Raw genomic sequence first — 21,311 nt, forward strand, 5'->3', positions numbered from 1 at the left:
AAGAGGAAATCTCCAAATCAATACCATCTACATTAGCTCCCAAGAAGATAAACTACATAGGGATAAATCTAACCAGAGACGTAAAAGGTCTATACAAACTACAAGACGCTACTACAAGAAACCAAAAGAGACCTGCATAGGTGGAAAAACATACCTTGCTTATGGATAGGAAGACTCAACATTGTGAAAATGTCAATTCTACCCAAAGCGATCTGCTGATAAAATGCAATCCTGATCCAAATCCCAATGGCATTTTTTAATGAGATGGAGAAATAAATCACCAACTTCATATGGAAAGGGAAGAGGCCCTGAATAAATAAAGCATTACTCAAGAAGAAGAACAAAGTGGGAGGACTCACACTATCTGATTTTAGAACCTATTATACCACCACAGTAGTCAAAACAGCCTGGCCCTGGTACAACAACAGATACATCGACCAATGGAACAGAATTGAGAATCCAGACATAAATTCATCCACCTGTGAGCAGCTGTATTTGACAACGGCCTAAAGCTTGTTAACTGGGGAAAAGGCAGTCTCTTTAACAAATGGTGCTGGCATAACTGGATATCCATCTGCAAAAAACTGTAACAAGACCCATACCTCACACCATGAACAAAAGTTAACTCACAATGCATCAAAGACTTAAATATAAAATTGAAAATGATGAAGATCATGGATGAAAAAATAGGTACAACACTAGGAGCCGTAATACATGGCATAAACACAGTATGAACCATAAATCACAATGCAGAAGCACCAGAAGAGAGACTAGATAAATGGGAGCTCCTACAAATCAAACACTTACGCTCATCAAAGACTTCACCAAAAGAGTCAAAAGACAACCTACAGACTGGGAAAAAAATTTGGCTATGACAAATCCGATCAGCGTCTAATCTCTAAAATCTACAAAATACTGCAAAACCTCAACAACAAAAAGACAAATAACCCAGTTAAAAAATGGATAAAGGATATGAACAGGCATTTTGCCAAATAAGATATTGAGGCAGCTGACAGACACATGAAGAAATGCTCACGATCATTAGCCATTAGAGAAATGCAGTTCACAACTACAGTGAGATATCATCTCACCCCAACAAGGCTAGCATTAATCCAAAACCCACAAAATAATAAATGCTGGAGAGACTAGAACACTTATACACTGTTGGTAGGAATGTAAAATGGTACAACCACTTTGGAAATCGATTTGGCATTTCCTTAAAAAGCTAGAAATAGAAGTACCATACAATCCAGCTATCCCACTCCTTGGAATATATCCTAGAGAAATAAGAGCCGTCACACGAATAGATACATGCACACCCATGTTCATTGCAGTACTGCTCACAATAGGAAAAAGTTGGAAACAACATAGGTGCCCATCAGCAGACAAACGGATAAACAAGTTATGGTATATCCAAACAATGGAATACTACGCAATGATGAAAAACAACGATGAAGCTGTGAAACATCTTATAACATGGAGGAAGCTGGAGGTCATTATGCTGAGTGAATTTAGTCAGTCACAGAAAGACAAATATTGTATAAGACCAATATTATAAGAACTCAAGAAAAGGTTTAAACACAGAAGAAAACATTGTTTGATGGTTAGGAGGGTGGGGAGGGAGGGTGAGGGTTATTTACTAACTATATAGTAGATAAGAATTATCTCAGGTGAAGGGAAGGACAGCACACACTGCAGGGGAAGTCAGCACAACTGGACTAAACCAAATCTAAGAAGCTTCCTGAATAGAGTCAAACACTTTGAGAGACAGAGTAGCAGGGGTAAGGGTCTGAGACCATGCTTTCAGGGGACATCTAGGTTAATTGGCATAACAAAGCTTATTAAGAAAATGTTCTGCATCCTGCTTTGGTGAGTGGCGTCTGGGGTCTTAAAAGCTTGCAAGCGGCCATCTAAGATGCATCAGTTGGTCCCAACCACCTGGAGTAAAGGAGAATGAAGAACACCAAAGATACAAGGAACGTTTTAGCCCAGGAGACAAAAAGGGCCACATAAATCAGAGACTTAATCAGCCTGAGACCAGAAGAACTAGATGGTGCCCGGCTACCACCAATGACCGCCCTGACAGGGAGCACGACAGAGAGTCCCGGATGGAGCAGGAGAAAGGTAGGGGGCAGAACTCAAGTTCTAGTAAGAAGACCAGACTTAATGGTCTGAGACTGGAGGAACCCCAGAAACCATGGCCCCCAGTTTCTCTGTCAGCCCAGAACTGAAACAATTTCTGAGGCCAACTCTTCGGACAGGCATTGGACTGGACTGTGGGAAATAAAATGATGTTCGTGAGGAGTGTGCCTCTTGGCTCAAGTAGATACAAGAGACTAAATGAGCAGCTTCTGTCCGGAGGTGAGATGGGAAGGCAGAGAGGGTTAGTAGCTGGTTGAATGGATATGGGGAATCAGGTGGAAAGGAGGAGTGTGCTGTCACAGTATGCGGAGAGCAATTAGAGTCACATAACAATGTATGTATAAATTTTTGTATGGAAAAAATATATATAAATGGATATTTTTATCATGAAGAGGAAAAAAGTAATTGATACTTGAATAGAATAGTGGTTTTCAGTTTTTTGAAGAGTTTTTTGAGGTTTATTTTGTCTTTCTAAATTGTGATAAATATATTAAAAAGAACTTGGCATTTCAAAATTTTTTACATGTGCAGTTCATTGACATTGTGTTTATCGTGTCATACATCACCAGTGTCTGTTTCCAGTTTTTCTGTCACTCTGAAGAGAGGCTCAGTGCTCCCTAATCAATGACTCCGTCTTTCTCCCACCCTACCCATAACCATTAATGAATTTTGATCTCTGTATGTTTCTAGATATCTCATATGAGTAAAATCATACTATATTTTACCCTTTTGTGACTGTCTTACTTTACTCAACATAGTGTTTTCAGGGTTCACCCACATTGTAGCATGTATCAGGATTTCATTTTTCTTTTTGTCTGAGTGATATTCCAGTATATAGATATAACACGTTTTGTTTATCCATTTATCTGTTGATTAACATTTAGGTTTTTTCCTACCTTGTGGGTCTTGTGAATAGTGCTGCAGTGAACATTGGTGTACAGGTATCCGTTTGTGTTCTGCTTCCGTTCTTTTGGGTCTGTACCTAGGAGTTGACGTCCTAGGTCATATGGTAATTCTGTGTTTAAGTTTTTGAGGAGCCACCAAACTGTTTTCTGTAGAGTTATTCGCCTTTAAGTATTTTCTGATTTCTTTCTTGACCCATTGGTTGTTTAGTAGTGTGTTGTTTAGTGTCCCACGTACTTGTGTGTTTTCCAGTTTTCCTTCTCTTGTTCTCACTTTACTCCATTATGGTCAGAAAATACACTTTGTATGATTTCAGCATTTTTAAATTTATTGAGCCTTGCTTTGTGGCCTAACATATGGTCTGTCCTGTGGAGAATGATCCTTGTGCGTTGGAGAAGAATTTATATTGTGCTGTTGTTGAGTGGAGTATTCTGTGTATTTCTGTTGGGTCTAGTTGCTTTCTTGTGTTGATTGCTGTTTCTAGTTAATTTTTCTTGGTGTTTATGTAGACAGGGTTGAGATTTTAGACCATCTTACACCACCGTCTTCCCAGAATTCCATTTTTTTAAATTAAAACAAGTGCTGATTTTATTATTTCCTCATGACATTCCAAAACTGAGTAAGAACAAGTTAAGCTTTATTATTTTGACAGTATTTGGGCTGCTAAAGGAAATTATGGAATTTCATTATTGGAAATTTTGGGAAGTTCCTATCTGTTTCTAGAACATTATTTTAAATTTGAGTATTAACCTATGTAATTTAATGAGTTCTTTACTCTCAAGTCCATTTTTCTGTGATTCTTCTTATCAAAAAGTCACATTTGATAAGTCGGGTTTTTTTTCTGTTTATGGTATTTAAATGAAAGTTTACATTTCAGGTTAGTCTCTTATATAAAAATATATACATACGTTGTTATGTGACCCTAACTGCTCTCCCTATACTGTGACAGCACACTCCTCCTTTCCACCCCTGACTTCCCATGTCCTTTCAGCCAGCTCCTAACCCTCTCTGCCTTCACAACTCACCTCCAGACAGAAGCTGCCCGTTTAGACCCGTGTATCTCCTTGAGCTAAGAAGCAAGCTCTTCACAAGTCACATTTGATAAGTCTTGAATACAAATACCACCTTAGCTTAGGGTAAGGTTTAAAATAATGCGCTGCTTTCATATGCATTGACTCATTTGACCTTCTACGCAGATCTTATTAGTGTAGCAGCCATTTACTGAAGAAGGATAAACAAAACCTTTTGTTCCTTCCCCTCAAGAAGATTACAGTCTAGTGGATAGAAATAAACAAAACAAATAAGTACAAATAGTCTCCAACTAGCGGGTTTCCCTTACGACAACTACTCCATTATAAGTTGGTTCTGACGTAAGTTGAATACCTCATTTTTTTTTTTTTTTAGCTTTCATTATTATTGCCTTTTATTATCAGTATCTTTATAAATCCAATCTTTATTTGTCTTTGAGGGTTGTAGAGATTACATCTGAGAATGATAACATCAGCAAATGCTGCAGCATTGTATACAGTACATATTACTAACGATAAGATGTACTAAAAAAAAAAATGATGTCATAGCTGTGGTTCGTAGTAACTCGAATACATTGTAAGTCAAGGTCTGCTAAAGTGTTACCAATGTTGTCAGAATAGATAATACAGGACATAGTGGAAAGACAAAGGAGGAAGTGATAAGTTCTATTGGGGATTTCAAAAGGCCTTTCACACATGATGTGATGCTTCAGCTAAGGCTTTTAGGAGTTGACATCCACAAGGAGGTGAAGACCAGCAGGGAAGGCCATTCTAGGATCAGCATGCACTAAGTCACAGAGACATGTTTAGAGAGCTATACAGTTTGTTATAGCTGGAACATAGATGGAGCCATAAGGTTGCAAAGGTAGGTGGTTTTTGGAATATACAAAGCTTTGTATGCTATACTAAAAAGTATGGAGTTTGTCTAGTGGGACATTGGGGAGTCGCTGATGATGGGTTTTAAGCAGAAGAGTTACTCAGCAAATTAAGCATTTTAGAAAAATCATCCTGGTAGCAGTATAGAATAATGAGAGAGGAAGCAGAGGAGATAAGGAAACAAATCTGGAGACCTTCACAGTGTGCAAGAAGTGAGGAAGGGCTGAACCAAAGCACTGACTATGGAGAAAGAGTGGGATCCAATGTCAGAGCATCTAATTGACTTAGTGACTGACTCTGTGTGGAAGGTGAGGGGAAATGAAAGATGATTCCCAGTTTTCTGGCCTGGGCAGCTAGGTGGATAGTGATAGGTTTCTTTGAGGAAGTAAATTATGGGGAAGGGTTAGTTTAGTTCTGAAATTATTGATCAGAAGAGTTTTTAATTCAAGAAACATGAACACAGAAGGAAGATAAAGAGATGAAAACGTGTTATTGCCCAGGGTACCTGTGAGGCAAGAAGAGGCCCCAGGGAGTGTAGCAAACAACACATGAGAAATGGTTGGACATAGGGGAACCACCAAGAGAAAATGGTTTCCCAGAAACAAAGAAACAGTGATTGACAGCGTCAGGTATCAGAAGACTAAATGAATCTGCTGAATTTAATCATTTGAAGTGCTTGGTGACCTTAAATTCCACTTTAGTGTTATGATGGAGAAAAGATTTGTTGAAGCCAGTTTAAGAGGGAGAGGTTTAAGTATACGGGTAGTAACAGTTGTGTGCTGTCTTTCAAGGATTCGAACTTTTAATGAAGCTTAAGGAAGTTGTGGAATCGGTGTGAGAGTTTTTGTTAGTTTATTTGCTGTTTGTTTTTGGACTAAATTTGAAGGCTTTGTAGGGTCACTGTGAGTTGGAATCAGCTTGACGGCAACAGGTAATGCTTATAGCCAAAGGTCCCTGGGTGGTGCAGACAGTTTCCTGTTGGCTACTAACCAAAAGATTGGTGGTTCAAATCCACTCAGTGGTACAGTTGAAAGAAAGGCCTGGCAAACCCTGAAAACCCTATGGAGCACAGTTCTACACTGAAACACATGGCTTCGCCATGGGTTGGAATCAACTCAGTGGAAACAGGTTTGGTTTATGCTTATAGCCTGTGAGGAAATAACAAGTAGAGAATTTGAAAGTATAGTTTGGAAGAGCCTTAAGAATGTCCCCAAGGGAACGAATAAAGGGATTATTCTTGAATAGAGGCACCTCTTTTCTGACACTAGAAGAAAGGAAATGAAGTTAGATGAAAGAGGGAATTCATAGGGGCTAAGGCCAATTTTTCTGTGTGAAGGAAGGAAATGTGCTAAGAAAAAAAGTAGGTAAAGGTTTGGGGAAAACCAAGATACATTCAAGTAAATTCTTTCCCTAAAGTATGTGGCTAGGTAAGTGATTTGAAGTAGGTCTAGATCTTATTTTGAGGAATCAAAAATGAATCAAAAAAATGAGAGACTCAGCTAATACTGACTAAATATTACAAAATAAAGCTGGATGACTGATCTGAATTTTAACTCTGGTTTTAGTTAAGGCAGTAGTGATGAAGTGATTTGGGATGAGGAGTGGGGATTTTCTGGCACCTTAGAAGTGTTTCTTCCTGATCTCTCACTTTACTGCCCAGCTTGTAAAGAAAACATCCGTGAACCTAGAGCTGTTGTTTAAATTTCTCTCTACAATGCCAATGGCACCTTATTTCTTAGATTTTACTAACTAAGAAATCACATAAATATAAGCTACTTTTAGAATTGAATTATGAGAATGTTAAAGCACCTAACTTCGGATACCTTGGTTCTCACTTTGGCTCAGGTTTTCTGTTTTTGTTCTTTACCATTGGAATTTTAATTTTCACAACAGACATATGATTTGCAACACAGTATTTCCTGGGTATTGTTATTTTTGCAGCCAGAACTGTCTTCAAATTAAAGTACTGTCTGCATTATTGTTCAGAATTAATGGAAAAAATAGACCGCTATCAGAAGGTGGTGAAAAAGTGAACACGTTTATAAACAGCGTCACCATTTTTTTTTCACTTAAAATTTAAAACCAGTTTGAATTGGCCTCACAGTTTAAAACCTCAAAAACTATTCTACTTGAAGTGAATGCAGCATATAATCTATAATCAAGCTAAAATGATTAGATTTGTAAGTATATATGGAAATAAGGGTTATCTGTCTCTCAGAGGTTTTAAAATGAAACTAATCACTAAAAGGGAAACTGGTTAACTTGTCTAGTCTGTACATTCAGTTTCATGCTGGGGCAATGACTTTTTAATATGAAAATTAACCCCCTCCTGGAGAGTCAGTGTTTGCATATTTTGCATAAAACTGGTATGCCCTAAAAGGGTAGGCAAAACAGTTTTATGGCTACCTTGCCAGAAATTCTAGGTGATTTTTTTCTTCTTTTTCCCTGTTATAAATTTTATTAAATTTTTATGCTTGTCATGTCCTCCAATATGGAGGTATTAAACTGACTTTGGCAGACTGTGGTTTTTGCATGAAGCAAGCAGAAATGTGTGTTGTGAAAAGAGGGTAGATTGGCGTAGGGTAGACTATCTTAGCCAACCTTTCTGTTGTTGTAAAATTATTAAGCAATTCTTTTCCACAGCATATATTTCAAAAATAGATATTGCTTCACTCTATTTAATGGTTATTATTATTTTTCTTCCTCTAACTGAAGTGGTGAATATGTGTAAGTTTTAGAAATACTTTGAGTTCTAATTTAAAATTATGATAATAATTAACAATTATCCCAAAACTTTAAAATGGATTTATCTCCTGTTATGTTTCCACTGGTCACTTTATGAATATTGGAATAGTCTCCAAAGAAGTGTGTCAAGAAACAGTAGAAGTATAAAAATACTGAGGAAGAGCATGTAATTTTAGATAATAATTAAAAAAAAAAAAACAACTTTTATTTAAAAAGCATTAGTCTTTCGCTTTTTCACAAGTAAATTTCTGAAGAGGAAGACTGAAAAGGCAAACTCTGTGTGTGTGTGTGAGTGTGTGTGCGTCCCCTGCATACACCTGTTATATTGCTCCTGATTTCAAAATGCATTGTATGACATGTAGGATAAAAATTTTTAAGAACACAGAAGTAAAACTGAAAAATGATTCTAAAAAGAGAAGTGGATAAAATAGTTAAGTGATAAATATGTCATTTTATATATAGTACTTCCATTTAAAAGCATAACACTCTGAAAAATTTACTGCATCATAATACTGCATTGCAGCCCTGGTGGCCCAGTGGTTAAGAGATCGGCTGCTAACCAAAAGGTCGTCAGTTCGAATCCACCAGCCGCTTCTTGAAAATCCTATAGGGCAGTTCTGCTCTGTCGGGTTGCTATGTTGCAGTCGACTTGACAGCAACGGGTTTGTTTTTTTTTTTCTTTTTTTTTTTTTAATACTACATTAAATATTCCTAATTACTCTTCTAGTGAAGTATAATAATAACTAATATTTATGTAGTACATTATTTATATAGAAACCTTTGACTGTATAACCTGTTAAATCTAATTCTTATTTCTTATGTTGTTGAGTGCTTTATGGTTAACATACATGAATAGCGCTTTATAAAACCAGTTCATCTTCATTTGTCTTCTGGCACATTCCCAGTGAAGCAACCAAAGGTGGGAACTAAAGCTCAAAGATGTAAAGTTACTTCATTCTTGTTTTATATATTAATATAAATAATCAAAATCAATTTTGGGCAGTATTTGGGCTCCTAGTAGACTCATAGGGTCACATGAGTTGGATTCGACTCCACAGCAATGGGTTTGGTTTTTGATGTTAATGGAATTCTTGACGCTAGATAATTTTTAATGCGATTGTGGTATTTGACCCCACCTAACTACTTTGAGAAGCCCTGGTGGTGCAGTGGTTAAGAGTTTGAATGCACCAGCTGCTCCTTGAAACCCTATGGGGCAGTTCTTATCTGCCCCGTAGGGTCTCTATGAGTTGGAGTCAACTCAGTGGCAATGGGTATTTTTTTTTTTTTATGTTTAATTACGTTGAAGAAGGAGCCCAGGTGGTGCAGTGATTAAAGCGCTCTGCTGCTAACCAAAAGATTGGCGGTTCGAACCCACCAGCCACTCCATGGGAGAAAGATGTGGCTATCTGCTTCTGTAAAGATTATATACAGCCTTGGAAATCCTCTGGGATAGTTATACTCCATCCTGTAGGGTTGCTACCAGTGGGAATCAACTCGACGAGGTGGGCAGTGGGTTTGGTTTTTGGTTTTAACTATGTGGAAAAAGATTTTATTTTTTGTGAGATGACATCATAACTGAGTTTATGTACTTTAGAACTATATTGTTATATGGTCTTAATTATTTGGCTTTATCCCAAAATATGCAAAAGTGCTTTGTTCTAAGACAAAAACAAGATATACCATTTGCTGTCACTGTTTGAAAGAAGCATTTACAAGCATTATGTAAATAATGTCAGATACAGGGCAAGTAACCACAACCTACCACTATCTCATACAGAAGATCAAAGGGGAATTTTTAAGTATAAATACAGAGGTAGTCCTCCGTGTGATTTTGATTATTTAAAAAGAAAATAGGAAAGGAACCATTTTCATATATTAATATTTACATATAATAAACTATCAGTTAACATTTTGTTAATTCAGATTACATTTTTGTAAATTAGAAAATCAAACTTGCAGTTTTTTCAAAATTAGCACATTTTATTGTGGTTCTTGAAAGTGATTTTTAAAAATAATAAAGATATAATGAATGATTTAATGATGGACAAGCAACTAGATCATTGCTGAAATTGTTAGTTACAAGATGAATTTACTGATAAACATTTAAAACTTTGTGTGAACTATTCTTTATTTTCCTACAGTAGCTGAAGTTATAATGTTGCATTCATCTCTGTGAGTCCATTGTTCTCAGACACCATAGCTTTTATGTGTTGTAAAACATTGTATATAATTACATAAATTTTGTTCGATCATTGTTTTAATGTTGTTTTTAAACTGTGTGTTAAGAGTAAGATTTTTTGATGTAGTGGAAACTACTCACAGAATTCACATGGAAAGCTAGGTTACAGCTGTGTTATCTATGTCATCATGATGTATATAAACATGAATATTACAGGTGTTTTCTGTGCAATCTCTAGAAAGGAAGTACCTGTATTTCACTACAGTGTTAGAGAATTGTAGACATGAAACATTTTAACTCTTTCTTAATCGAAAGCAGTCAGTGGGTCCCTTTCATTTTTTGCATTTCTTGTGTAACTTTAAAGTGACCACTCTTAAGTTATTAAGAATGTCAACTCCGTGATAAGCAGACTTTTACAGTAAAAGATTTATTTTCATATGGTTATGCTTTTATCGCCACTGTGTTCCTTCCATGATTAAAAACTATTCTGTTTTGTACTTCAAAAACTAACAGTATTTCATTACCACCCCTTTTGACCTACCATGTGCCCTGTAAGCAAATATTTCTCAGGCAGTTTTTGCATTCAGTAACCCAGGAAATTACACTTTAGTTTCTGATTTGCCTTTCCTATTACAGGTCAACAAAAATCTCTCATTTACTTCAACATCAACCTCTTCACAACGGCCTAAGTTCAAACAGTCAAACATGCTGTCCGCTCATGAGATTCTACGTCAGTTTGGTTTCACTCAGACTGGTGAGCCTTTTTCTTAAAATTTTGATTATTCTTTTAAATGTTCAGATGCTATTTTTAAAATGAATATCATTTATTTTCACTTCAGAAATAAAACTTGTAGCATTGAAATGGGCAGTTTTCACACTTGATGAATTACATTCTTGCATCTTTTTTTTTTCTTTAAAATAACAAAAATTGTTATTTCAGAATTTGAATTTGGTAACTTTAACAGTAGATACTCTCACCTTATATTCTATTGAACATTTAATAACTTAAAAGGTCTCTTAAATATGTATAATATTAAATCTGATTTAGTTTCCCAGTTGGATAAAGGAATCATAGTTTATGGATGATCCCATTTTATAATGGATTTCAAAGAAAGCCTTGGTAAAGTACGTTTTGGCAGAAAGAGCATGCAACCTGCGGCAACATTTTACCTCTTCAAAGTTGACAAATTAATAAAATGTGCAAAAAAGCTGCTTAGAAAAATCTACTTGAATCACTGAGCTTGTTTTAACGAGCTATACAATTGCAAATTTTTAGGCTAATGTTTTAAATTAATTCGAATAAGGTTTTCAAAGGATATCAAAGAAAAAGCATCTAGGTGAGAAATGTTTATTTTTGATATTGAAAGATCACTTTTCTGCTCATTAGCTATGTGTTTTTGACAGTATTTTTCTGTTGTTTTAGAAGGATGAGACAGTTGATAATAACAAAGCAATTTGACAAAAAGGTTATAAGAAAAAGTAGGAACTTGAGCTTGAAAAGATCAACATAATTAGAAATTTGAGGCCAATATCACTTTTCTACAAAAATACTTGGAGTAGACACATGCAGGTTATTTAAGTATCGTTGTATTGATTACATATTACATATGGAAAAGATACATAACTTGGATTCAGAACTCTTACGTTCAGTTCTGAATGTGCCTTTTATCATCTTTATTACTTGCAAACCTTAGAATCTGAAAACTAGGAATCATGTCTACATTATATATTGTTGAAGCTCAAATGAGATAGCATACATGAAAACACTTTGTAAACCATAAGGTGTTATGCATGTAACATACGTAGACTGTTAATTATGTGTAAAAAATTTAAATGCCTTATATTTAAAATTTTTGGTGTTCTGTATATCTGCCAGAAGTTGGAGCAATATTGTTGGTCTTTGCTGTTTATTCTGGAGGGCATACCATGGACTACCGTCTTTAGACTCTCTAAATGGATATTTGGTTTGCCTTCAGACCTTATCCGTGTAATGACTAGGAGAAAGGGAACCTCCTTCCTCCACTCCACCTCTGCCATCTCTTTCTGCTGAGGTCTGAAACTCCTAAGAACAAACTTTTCATTCTACATACCCGGATTAAAGGTTTAAAATGTAAATGTCTGGTTGAATTAATATATTGATTAAAATTCAGTCAAGTAATGTCTTAAGTGTGTTAGCCAACAAGGTGTAGCTAATAGATATAAAATTCTTTCATTTTCTGTAAAGGAAAAGATCAAAGAAGCTAAATAAGAAGGTCTTTGAAATGAGAAGAGGGATTACCACCGAGACAGATAAGGAATACAGATAAAGAATAAAGGGAAAACAGGATATGATAAAGACAAGCCTTGCAAACTTGACATTGTGACTAGGATTGGCTTAATTTACTTTTCAGCTTTTCATGGCCGGATAGGCCAGAGTGGGGTATTTATATTGAGCCTTCGTGGCACAGTGGTTAAATTGCTCGGCTGCTAACTGAAGGGTCTGTGGTTTGAACCCATCAGCCTCTCTGCGTGAGTAAGATGTGACAATCTGCGTTCGTAAAAATTTACAGCCTTGGAAATCCTATGGGGCAGTACTACTCTGTCCTGTAGGGTCGCTGTGAGTTGGAATCGATTCAGCGGCAGCGAGTTTTGGTCCATTCATATGTACAGTATCTCCAAAGCATCACCATTAAGCCATATGATACACAGTAATAGTGCTTCACTTGATTTTGTTTCCATTGTTAATATGTCTGGCCTCATTTTAAAGCATACCCTTCCTAGAAGGTTTATTGAGATATCACTGTATAGAAGAATTATAAAAACAGGGTATGTAGGCTACTACCACAGACTGCTCTGACAGGGATCACAGTAGAGGGTCCTGGACAGAACTGGAGAAAAATGTAGATTGAAATTCAAATCCCCCCTCCCTCCCCCACCAAAAAAAGAGCAGACTTACTGGTCTGACAGAAACTGGCAGAACCCCAAGAGTATGGCCCCCGGGCACCCTTTTATCTCAATTCTGAAGTCATTCCTGAGGTTCACCCTTCAGCCGAAGATTAGACAGGCATATAAAACAAACAATAACACACATAGTTTAACCATGTATATGAGACTAAATGGGCACACCAGCTCAGGAGCAAGGACAAGAAGGCAGGAGGGGACAGGAAAACTGGATGAATGGAAATGGGGAACCCAAGGTCGAGAAGGGGACAGTGTTAACACATCATGAAGTTGGCAACCAGTATCACCAGAAATGTGTATATTAATTGTTTAATGAGAAACTAATTTGTTCTGTAAACTTTCATGTAAAGCACAATAAAAAAAAAAAAGTTTAAAGATTAACCACAAAAAAAAAAGTAATCCATTGCAAAATGGCCAAATTAATCCATTTTATTCGTTAAGAAGGCAGTCTTTGTGGAAAAGCTGCACTAGGAACCAGGTGAACTAGTTTCTAGACCTGGTTCCCCTCCTTCGATGACTAGAATGTTCAGCAGTTTCTTCAGGCCTCCGTTTCTCTCATCCCTACAGGTAATTGAAGGTACTGGTGTTTGATGAGTTTCTGTCTTAAAGATTCTATGAATCTATTCAGTATTCGAGTGATAGTTAAGTGTTCTTGAGTCTGCAAATGAACTATCAGAATATGAAATGCAGAACTACAAAAAGAAATAATGCAGATGATCTGTTAAAAAATAAAATCTTACTGAAAACCTATTTGAAATACAGATGTTTGGCTTTGTACAGTAGAAGTAAAAACTATTTACCCAGAGGTAGTCTGTATGGGCTCACTAGCTTTCATGATAGGAAGTTTAAGAGCAGGGATTGAGATAGGTAGGTAGGTAGGTTAGGTAGGTAGGTAGTAGAGGTATATAGACAGAGATATAGGTATACATATTTTTTTTTTTTACTAGCTACTTTGTTCAAGGCCCTTTCCTAGGGTTATGAACTAAATATTACAGTCTGCAAAATAAAATGAATCATTTTATTAATATGAATTTACTAATGTAATCTTCATGTCAGTGTCTTTTTTAATGGTGGACTTGGAGTTTGATGAGTGGATGACGTGCTTTCTAAAAACAATCAATTCTGTTTTTTCCAAGTTTTGTTTGCATTCCCCATTAGACCCTATAAACAATATTAAACTTGATAGCCAAGCATTTCCTCCAACTTATCTAGCATAACGTATTTACCTTGACAATCAGTATATTTAATTTAAACAAAATCATAAAATCATTTAGATAACTTCAGTATTGGTTAAGAGATTTGTCAGTTAACTTTGGAGCTTCTATATGTTGAATAATATTTCAGGAACTTTTTTTTTTTTTTTTTTTTTTCAGTTTTATTCTGCGTACCTTTGATTAGTATACACTTAACCAGCTCTTAAAATTAGGAGCTAGCTTTCCAGTTAACTTTTATTTTTATTGTTTTCAATATTTCAAGATTTTTTAAGGTTTTAATTTTTTATAGAGAAAAGCAAAACTTTTTAGATAGTATAACTGAAATGTAAAATGAATCCTGGGTTGAAATTTCAGAAATGCTGTGATATTGTGTTACAAATATTGTAGGAGGGAGATTACGTCTAAGCTGGAAACATCATGGTTCTCGTGTTCCAGAAGAAAAACATTTTTACAAAAATTAGGGATTAGAAGGACTCCCAACAAGCTCCTACTGCCATTGAGTCGATTCTGACTCATAGTGACCCTATAGGACCCTGTAAGACAAAGTAGAAATGCCCCCATAGGGTTTCCAAGGCTATAATCTTTACGGAAGCAGACTGCCACATCTTTTTCCCACAGAGCAGCTGGTGGGTTTGAACCACCAATCTTTTGGTTAGCAGTCAAGCACTTAACCACTATGCCACCAGAGTCACTATGAGTTGGAACTGACTAGAGGGCACCTAACAACAACAAACAACCTTGATAAGCACAGCTCATGGTAAAAGGGGGTTTCCATTTTAAGGAAGATAAAATGACTTTCTCATCCCATCAGAATTGAAGAGCTTTCTGTTAGTATTACATAATGAACTTTAAACTATTAATTGAAAAAGAATGCTTTATTGAATTCTGATTTCAAAACCTCTAAATTCTAAAACTTCAGTACATACGATGGGGTGGGTGAATTAATTCACTGTCATGTAATCTACATAATTGATTTTCTGTAGACCAGTGTCTTTAAATGTGCTTTTTGGTACTAAAAGGAATCAGAAATGCTTTTATTATGTAATTTTTAAGAGCAAGAATCATTTTTCCAAAACAGCCACTTTTCTGGATTCAACACATGTATTATGGTGGAAAAAGCACTGGAGTTGGAGTCAGAAGAGTGGGAAAGTGGGCCGAATCTCTAATTCTGCCACTTCTGCGGGTGTTATCTTAAGTAGTTGACTTTCACCGAGTATAATGTCCCTATAAGTAGTTGACTTTCACCGAGTATAATGTCCCTATATTCTTTGCTTCATAGAATTGTGAGGATCAAGAAAATACTTTTAATACTTTGAAAACCATAAAATATTGTGAGAGTAAACAACATGAAATTTGGTAAGAGGTTCTTTTGACTTTTTCTGTTATTATTTTGAAATCATGCGTTGTGGCAAAAGGAAATTGTATTTTAAAACATGAACCAGTAAAATGTGTTAAGTGATAATTATAGGGGAAAAAAAACGTCAGAAAGGCAAAAAGTAGAATTTTTAGAAGCACGCCAGAAAAGACATTAAGGTGAAGTAGTTTTAAGAGAAAGGTTTTCAAACAGCATCTCGAACTTGAATAATTTACCAGAACCCACTTATCTTTTGAAACTTTAGTTTTCCACATAAGTATCTACTTTAACCCATATTTGACATGTAATGAGATAGCATTAAGGCCTTAAGATAATGAAAACAAAGGTAACAGGCCAAAATCTGTATGAAGGGGTATCAGCGGAGTTAGGGGACAATACTTTGTTTCACAGATGATGAAAACGAACAAAACAACAGGACTTCCTTCACTAGCTTCTGTGTTTCTCTTAAGATTTGCTTGTCTCTAAAAACACAATCTGTAGGGGGCATCAGAAAAATTTAAGGTGCTTCGTATAATTCTGTTTTTCAACCTGTAAAAATAATTTTTTATCAAATATAGTGAATACTGACATGCTTAATGGTTCTTCATGGACTGAATGTTCATTTAGTATTAATGCCCCCATTGAAATATTAACTCTCTTCTTACACCCGCTGAAGGGATAATATGAATGCAAATTCTTCTCATTTAAATCTGATTTGAATGAGCATGAATTTCCCAGTTACTTCCTAGCCATTTATTTTGTAAGAAGCTATTTTATATGTTTATATGGTGTATGCAGTTTCAACCTTGTAATTGTTTTCAGCCTTTTTCCCCATCTCTTAAAAGCAGAAAACTTGCCTTAAGCTTTTCTTCTACTACAGTCACATTTCTTTGTGTGTATGTGTGTATTTATTTTCTTTAAGAACCCACTAAATTTAGTTGTCAAGTATACAATAGCATTTTTCTTATTAATTTTTTAAATGAAATAACTATATAAACAGTCAGTGAAAAATAGAAAGGAAGAAACTGAAAGCCATAAGCTATAGGAAATTAAAGTGAGGTCTTATTGATTTAATGAATTTGAAAACTACATAATTTAACTCTACCATTGCCATAGCAGAGCCCTGATGGCGCAGTGGTTACGAACATGGCTGCCAACCAGAAGGTCGGCAGTTTGAATCCACCAGTCACTGCTTGGAAACCCAGTGGAGCAGTTGTACTCTGTCCAGTAGGGTGGCTATGAGTCAAAATCGACTCAACACAACAGGTTTTTATAGCTATAGTACATGCTAGATCATTGAGTTCGTTCTTTATAGATATTCTGATGTTTACTTTTTCCATAGCCTTCCAATTAATGTATTCACAATCTCTAAACTTATCTTGTTTTATATTTTGAAGATTAATAGAAGCTATTTGCATATCAAAAATTCTAAAAAGATCAAATGTAGGATTTTTGAGATTTTAGGCAAAGCTAAACAGAGCCATTACAGTATACCATGACTTTAAAATACAAAACCTAATCAGAAAAGTTATTCAGCCTCAAGCATGTGTAGCAAGTTATGGTAGCTGACTATTTTCTGTCATACCAACCAACCAATCCACTGCTTTCGAGTAAATTCCGACCTATAGTGACCCTATACGACAGTAGAACTTTCCTGTAGGGCTTCCAAGACTATAAATCTTTACGGAAGCAGACTGCAACTCTTCCTCCCCACTCCCTCTGCCAGCAGCTGGTGAGTTCAAACTGCTGACCTTTTGATTAACAGCTGAGTGCTTTAACCACTGTGCAACCAGAGCTCCTTACTTTCTGTCATATATGTGACAAATTAATCATTGCCGTGAGTGAACTTGGATTTCCTAAAAGAAGTATCTATAATTTTACTCTTCTGTCTTATTTCTACAGCTGCCTGTGTAGCATAAACGGTTTGTACTCCACTACTAACCAAAAGGTTGGTGGTTTGAACCCACCTAGTGTTACCATGAAAGAAAATCCTGGCAAGCTGCTTCCATAAAGATTACATCCTAGAAAACCCCGTGGAGCTCAGTTCTGCTCTGTAACCTATGGGGTCTCCATGAGTTGGAATCGACTCTAGGTGGCAGTGGGTGTGGTTTAGTTTTGGTCTTATTTCTGGTGACAGCATTGTTGTTGTTATTGTGTGCCATCAAGTCAGTTCCAACCCATAGTCACCCTACAACAGAGTAGAACTGTCCTATAGGGTTTCCAAGTGTCATGGACTGAATTATGTCCCCCAAAAAATGTGCGCATCAACTTGGCTGGGCCATGATTCCCAGTAATGTATGATTGTGTACCATTTTGTAATCTGATGTGATTTCCTTATGTGTTGTAAACTCTGTCATTGTGATCTAGTAAGATGGATTAGCGGCGGTTATACTGATGAGGTTTACAAGGTTAGTGTCTTAAGCCGATCTCTTTTGAGATATAAAAGAGAAAAGAGAGCAGAGACAGAGCAGAACCTCACACCACCAAAAAAGCAGTGCTGGGAGCAGAGTGCGTCCTTTGGACCTGAGATTCCTGCGCAGAGAAACTCCCAGACCAAGGGAAGATTGATAACATGGACCTTCTTCCAGAGCCAACAGGGAAAGCGTTCCCTTGGAACTGACGCCATGAATTTGGACTTGTAGCGTGCTGGACTGTGAGAGAATAAACTTCTCTTTGTTGAAGCCATCCACTTGTGGTATTTCTCTTATAGCAGCACAAGATAACTAAGACACCAAGGCTGTAATCTTTACAGAAGCAGATTGCCACATCTTTCTCCCGCAGAGCAGCTGGTGGGTTTGAACCACGGCTTTGAACCGGTTCTGCCTGGTTCGGTCTTGGCAACGAAATGAAACCTGAATGGGCCTGAACTTTAAAGTGTGGCTGAACTGGAAGGATGCCCGGAATGGGAAAAATTACAGGTCAAAGCCCTGCTAGAAACTTAATCTCCCTCTTAGAAAACAAGGGCGACGTGTGCATTGCACAGTAATCAAATCTCTCTACTGGCAGAGTGGGAAACAGTAGTGCTGCGCTCAAAGATGGTGGCCGAACCCGCCAGTTTGGATGTGTGTTACTGTCCACAGTCCTGGCAGTAATCCAGTCTTCCACATCAGGCTCCTGAAAGGGCTCACTGTGCCTCTTCCTAATTGCTCATTCCAGGACTTCGACCCGTGATTTTTCCAGTTCCGGGTATAGGTCTATTTCACCCAAATTTTAAAAGTTTGAGTCTGTTCTGATTTCGCTTCATTGACAGTAGATGAACCGGGCAGAACCGGTTTGAAGCCCTGGTTTGAACCACCAACCTTTGGGTCAGCAGTCAAGCACTTAACCATTGGGCCACCAGGGCTCTTTGTATTACCGTTCTTTAACATTTCAGGTGGAAACTTTGGACTCATCCAAAGTTTACTCCTCCCTTCTTTAATTAGTCTGTCTCAGGCCCTCTTATTTGTTTATTCTAAATCTCTCAATTCAGCAATCATGTTTTTAATCTCTCTGGTCTCTTCCTTGTTCGGTTTGTTCCTTTTTGTAATATCGAAGTTGTGTGGATTTCATTACATTGATGTTTCCTTTGTGTTCAATTTTTTTGTCTGTTTGTATATTCTGTGTTTTTTATATCGTACTACTGGTTTTCATTGTGTGTCTGGTGATCCTCAGTGTCTTTCTTAAAAAATGAAGGACTAGGTAATATGACTTTCCCCTTCAGTTGTGTAATTAGATCTATAATCTTGCTATATTTCTCACCTTAGCAGAAAGTTTACTGAGAACTTCGTATATATGGGTCGTTTACTGAGAACTTTGTATATATGGGTCAACATATTAACTGGCAGCTTATATTTAGAGTAAGCAGGCGGACGAATCGTCCCAGCTTTCAGGCTGTGAGCTCCCAATGACCAGAATGAGAGTAACAGGGACAACAGTATCTGCTCTAGAAACCTTCACTCTCCCCATATGGTTTGTGAAATATTATTTTAAAAGACAGTTTCAGTGAATTTTTCCTTGTGGTTAATGCTGGACAGCCTCCATTTTCTGTGTGAAGTTTGCAGCCTGTTTGGTGTAGGTGTTTTACATATGATGGCCCTGCCCTTGTCCCCATCAAATATGCGGATTCTGTGTCTGAGTCGGATAGCCCCTGTCTCTATTGTAGCCCCTATAATGTTTTCAGACAGATGTTTCCAAACACTTTCCATCTTCCACAAATTTCTTGAGATCTCTATTCTTTTCAAGCTCGCCAGTGACCTTCACATTGCTTACTCCAGTGGTCAGTTCTTTGTTCTTATCTTGCTTGACCTATCAACAACATTTGACATATTTAATACATTGATTTCTGGAACACCTCACTGTCTTGGTTTTCCTCTTCTCTCATTGTCTACTCCTTTTCACTCACCTTTGCTGATTCTTCCTCTTTTCTTCAGGTCTCATTAGATTGTTCCACTGCAGTCTGATCCTCGTTTATTCTCTATATATGCTCACTTCTTAGTAGGGTCATGATTTTAAATAAAACTCACGTGCCAATGATTCTCAAAATGCTTGTCTTCAGCCCAGACCACTTTTCTGAACTCTAGACCTGTGCGATGCAATATAGTACCTTCTAGCCACATGTGGCTTATTGAGCATTTGAAATGTGGCTAATGTGACTGAGAAACTGAATTGTTAATTTTATTTTGTTGTGACTAATTTGAATTTTAATAGCCACATGTGTAGTTAATATATTGCACAGTTGTTGTTAGGTGCCATCGAGTCAGTTCCGACACATAGCGTCCCTGTGTACAACAGAATAAAACACTACCCGGTCCTGTGCCATCCTCATGATCATTGTTATGCTTGAGCCCATTGTTGCAGCAACTGTGTCAGTCCATCTTGTTGAAGGTCTTGCTCTTTTTCGCTGACCCTCTACTTTACCAAGCATGATGTCCTTCTCCAGGGACCGATCCCTCCTGGTAACATGCCCTGGTGGTACAATGGTTAAGAGCTCAGCTGCTAAATAAAAGGTTGGCAGTTCAAGTCCCCTAGTTGCTCCTTGGAAACCCTATGGGGCTGTTCTGTGCTCTAGGGCCGCTATGAGTTGGAATCAACTCAACGGCAGCAAAGATTGCACAGTACAGATCTATAAAACCCACTTCTGTATAAATCTTCATTATCTAACACAAATAAGTCAGGTTTTCCAACATAAAGAATAAATTTCCAGTTTAAAAAATTGAATACAAATAATGCTTTTAATAGTAGAAGTTTCCTGACTGTAATGTTGAAGATTTTATGGTATTTCATCACCATGATTTTGAAGATATGTTATTAATAAACAGTATTGATTGACTTGAATAGAGACTGGCCTCTAGAAGTTTCCACTTTTTCTTATTTAAATTAGCACGTGATATTCTGGTGGCGCTTAGCCAAGAGGTCAGAGAAACCTGAATTTAAATCCAGATTCTTTTACTTATGCTATGACCTTGAGTGAGTTATTATTTCGTCTAGTGACTTTTTATTCGAAAATAGAGGATTGGAAAATGTTTACTACAAGTGAAAGTGTTTAAATACCAAGATAAGTTTCATTTACAATGCAATAAGAGTAATCGATGGTATCTTTATGACTATATTCAGAACTGCTTTAATCATTAAACATTTTTATTTTAAATTTAACTTCCCGCTTTATCCAGCTTTCCCTTTAGAGAAGGAAAGCACCATGTTCCTAGGATTAAACTTGGTAAATATCTTATATTAAAATCCAAATTCTTCTAGTACATATATTATTTCAAAATATAACTTCTAGGCATACTGATTAAAATGCTTCTGTGACTAAGTAGTTTATATTGTATAACTCAAAAACAGGAATCTTTGCCCTGGCATTACTGGCACGAATCAAAAACACTGGAAATAACAAATGTTGGAGGGGCTGCGGGGAGATGGGAACTCTTATGCACTGCTGGTGGGAATGCAAA

At 36.8% G+C, this 21,311-nt stretch overlaps 1 protein-coding gene across 11 annotated transcripts in view; it reads left to right on the top strand.

The window, feature by feature from the left end:
• The window catches only part of AHI1 (Abelson helper integration site 1), a 225,809-nt gene that overhangs the window by 122,186 nt on the left and 82,312 nt on the right, over window positions 1-21,311 (top strand). For 10 of the 11 annotated variants that reach the window (XR_002823803.1, XM_023729901.1, XM_023729897.1 and 7 more), the window contains one exon: window positions 10,510-10,627. The exons of the other annotated variant lie outside the window; for it this stretch is intronic. Coding sequence is in view for 9 of the 10 variants with exons in the window: in XM_023729901.1 (XP_023585669.1) it covers window positions 10,510-10,627 (118 nt within the window). In the remaining variant the exon portion in view is untranslated. The remainder of the gene's footprint in view (window positions 1-10,509; window positions 10,628-21,311) is intronic. 11 annotated transcript variants of the gene reach the window in all.

Source organism: Trichechus manatus, unplaced genomic scaffold (genome assembly GCF_000243295.1).
Source record: "Trichechus manatus latirostris isolate Lorelei unplaced genomic scaffold, TriManLat1.0 scaffold00002, whole genome shotgun sequence".
Taxonomy (NCBI): Eukaryota; Metazoa; Chordata; class Mammalia; order Sirenia; family Trichechidae; genus Trichechus; species Trichechus manatus.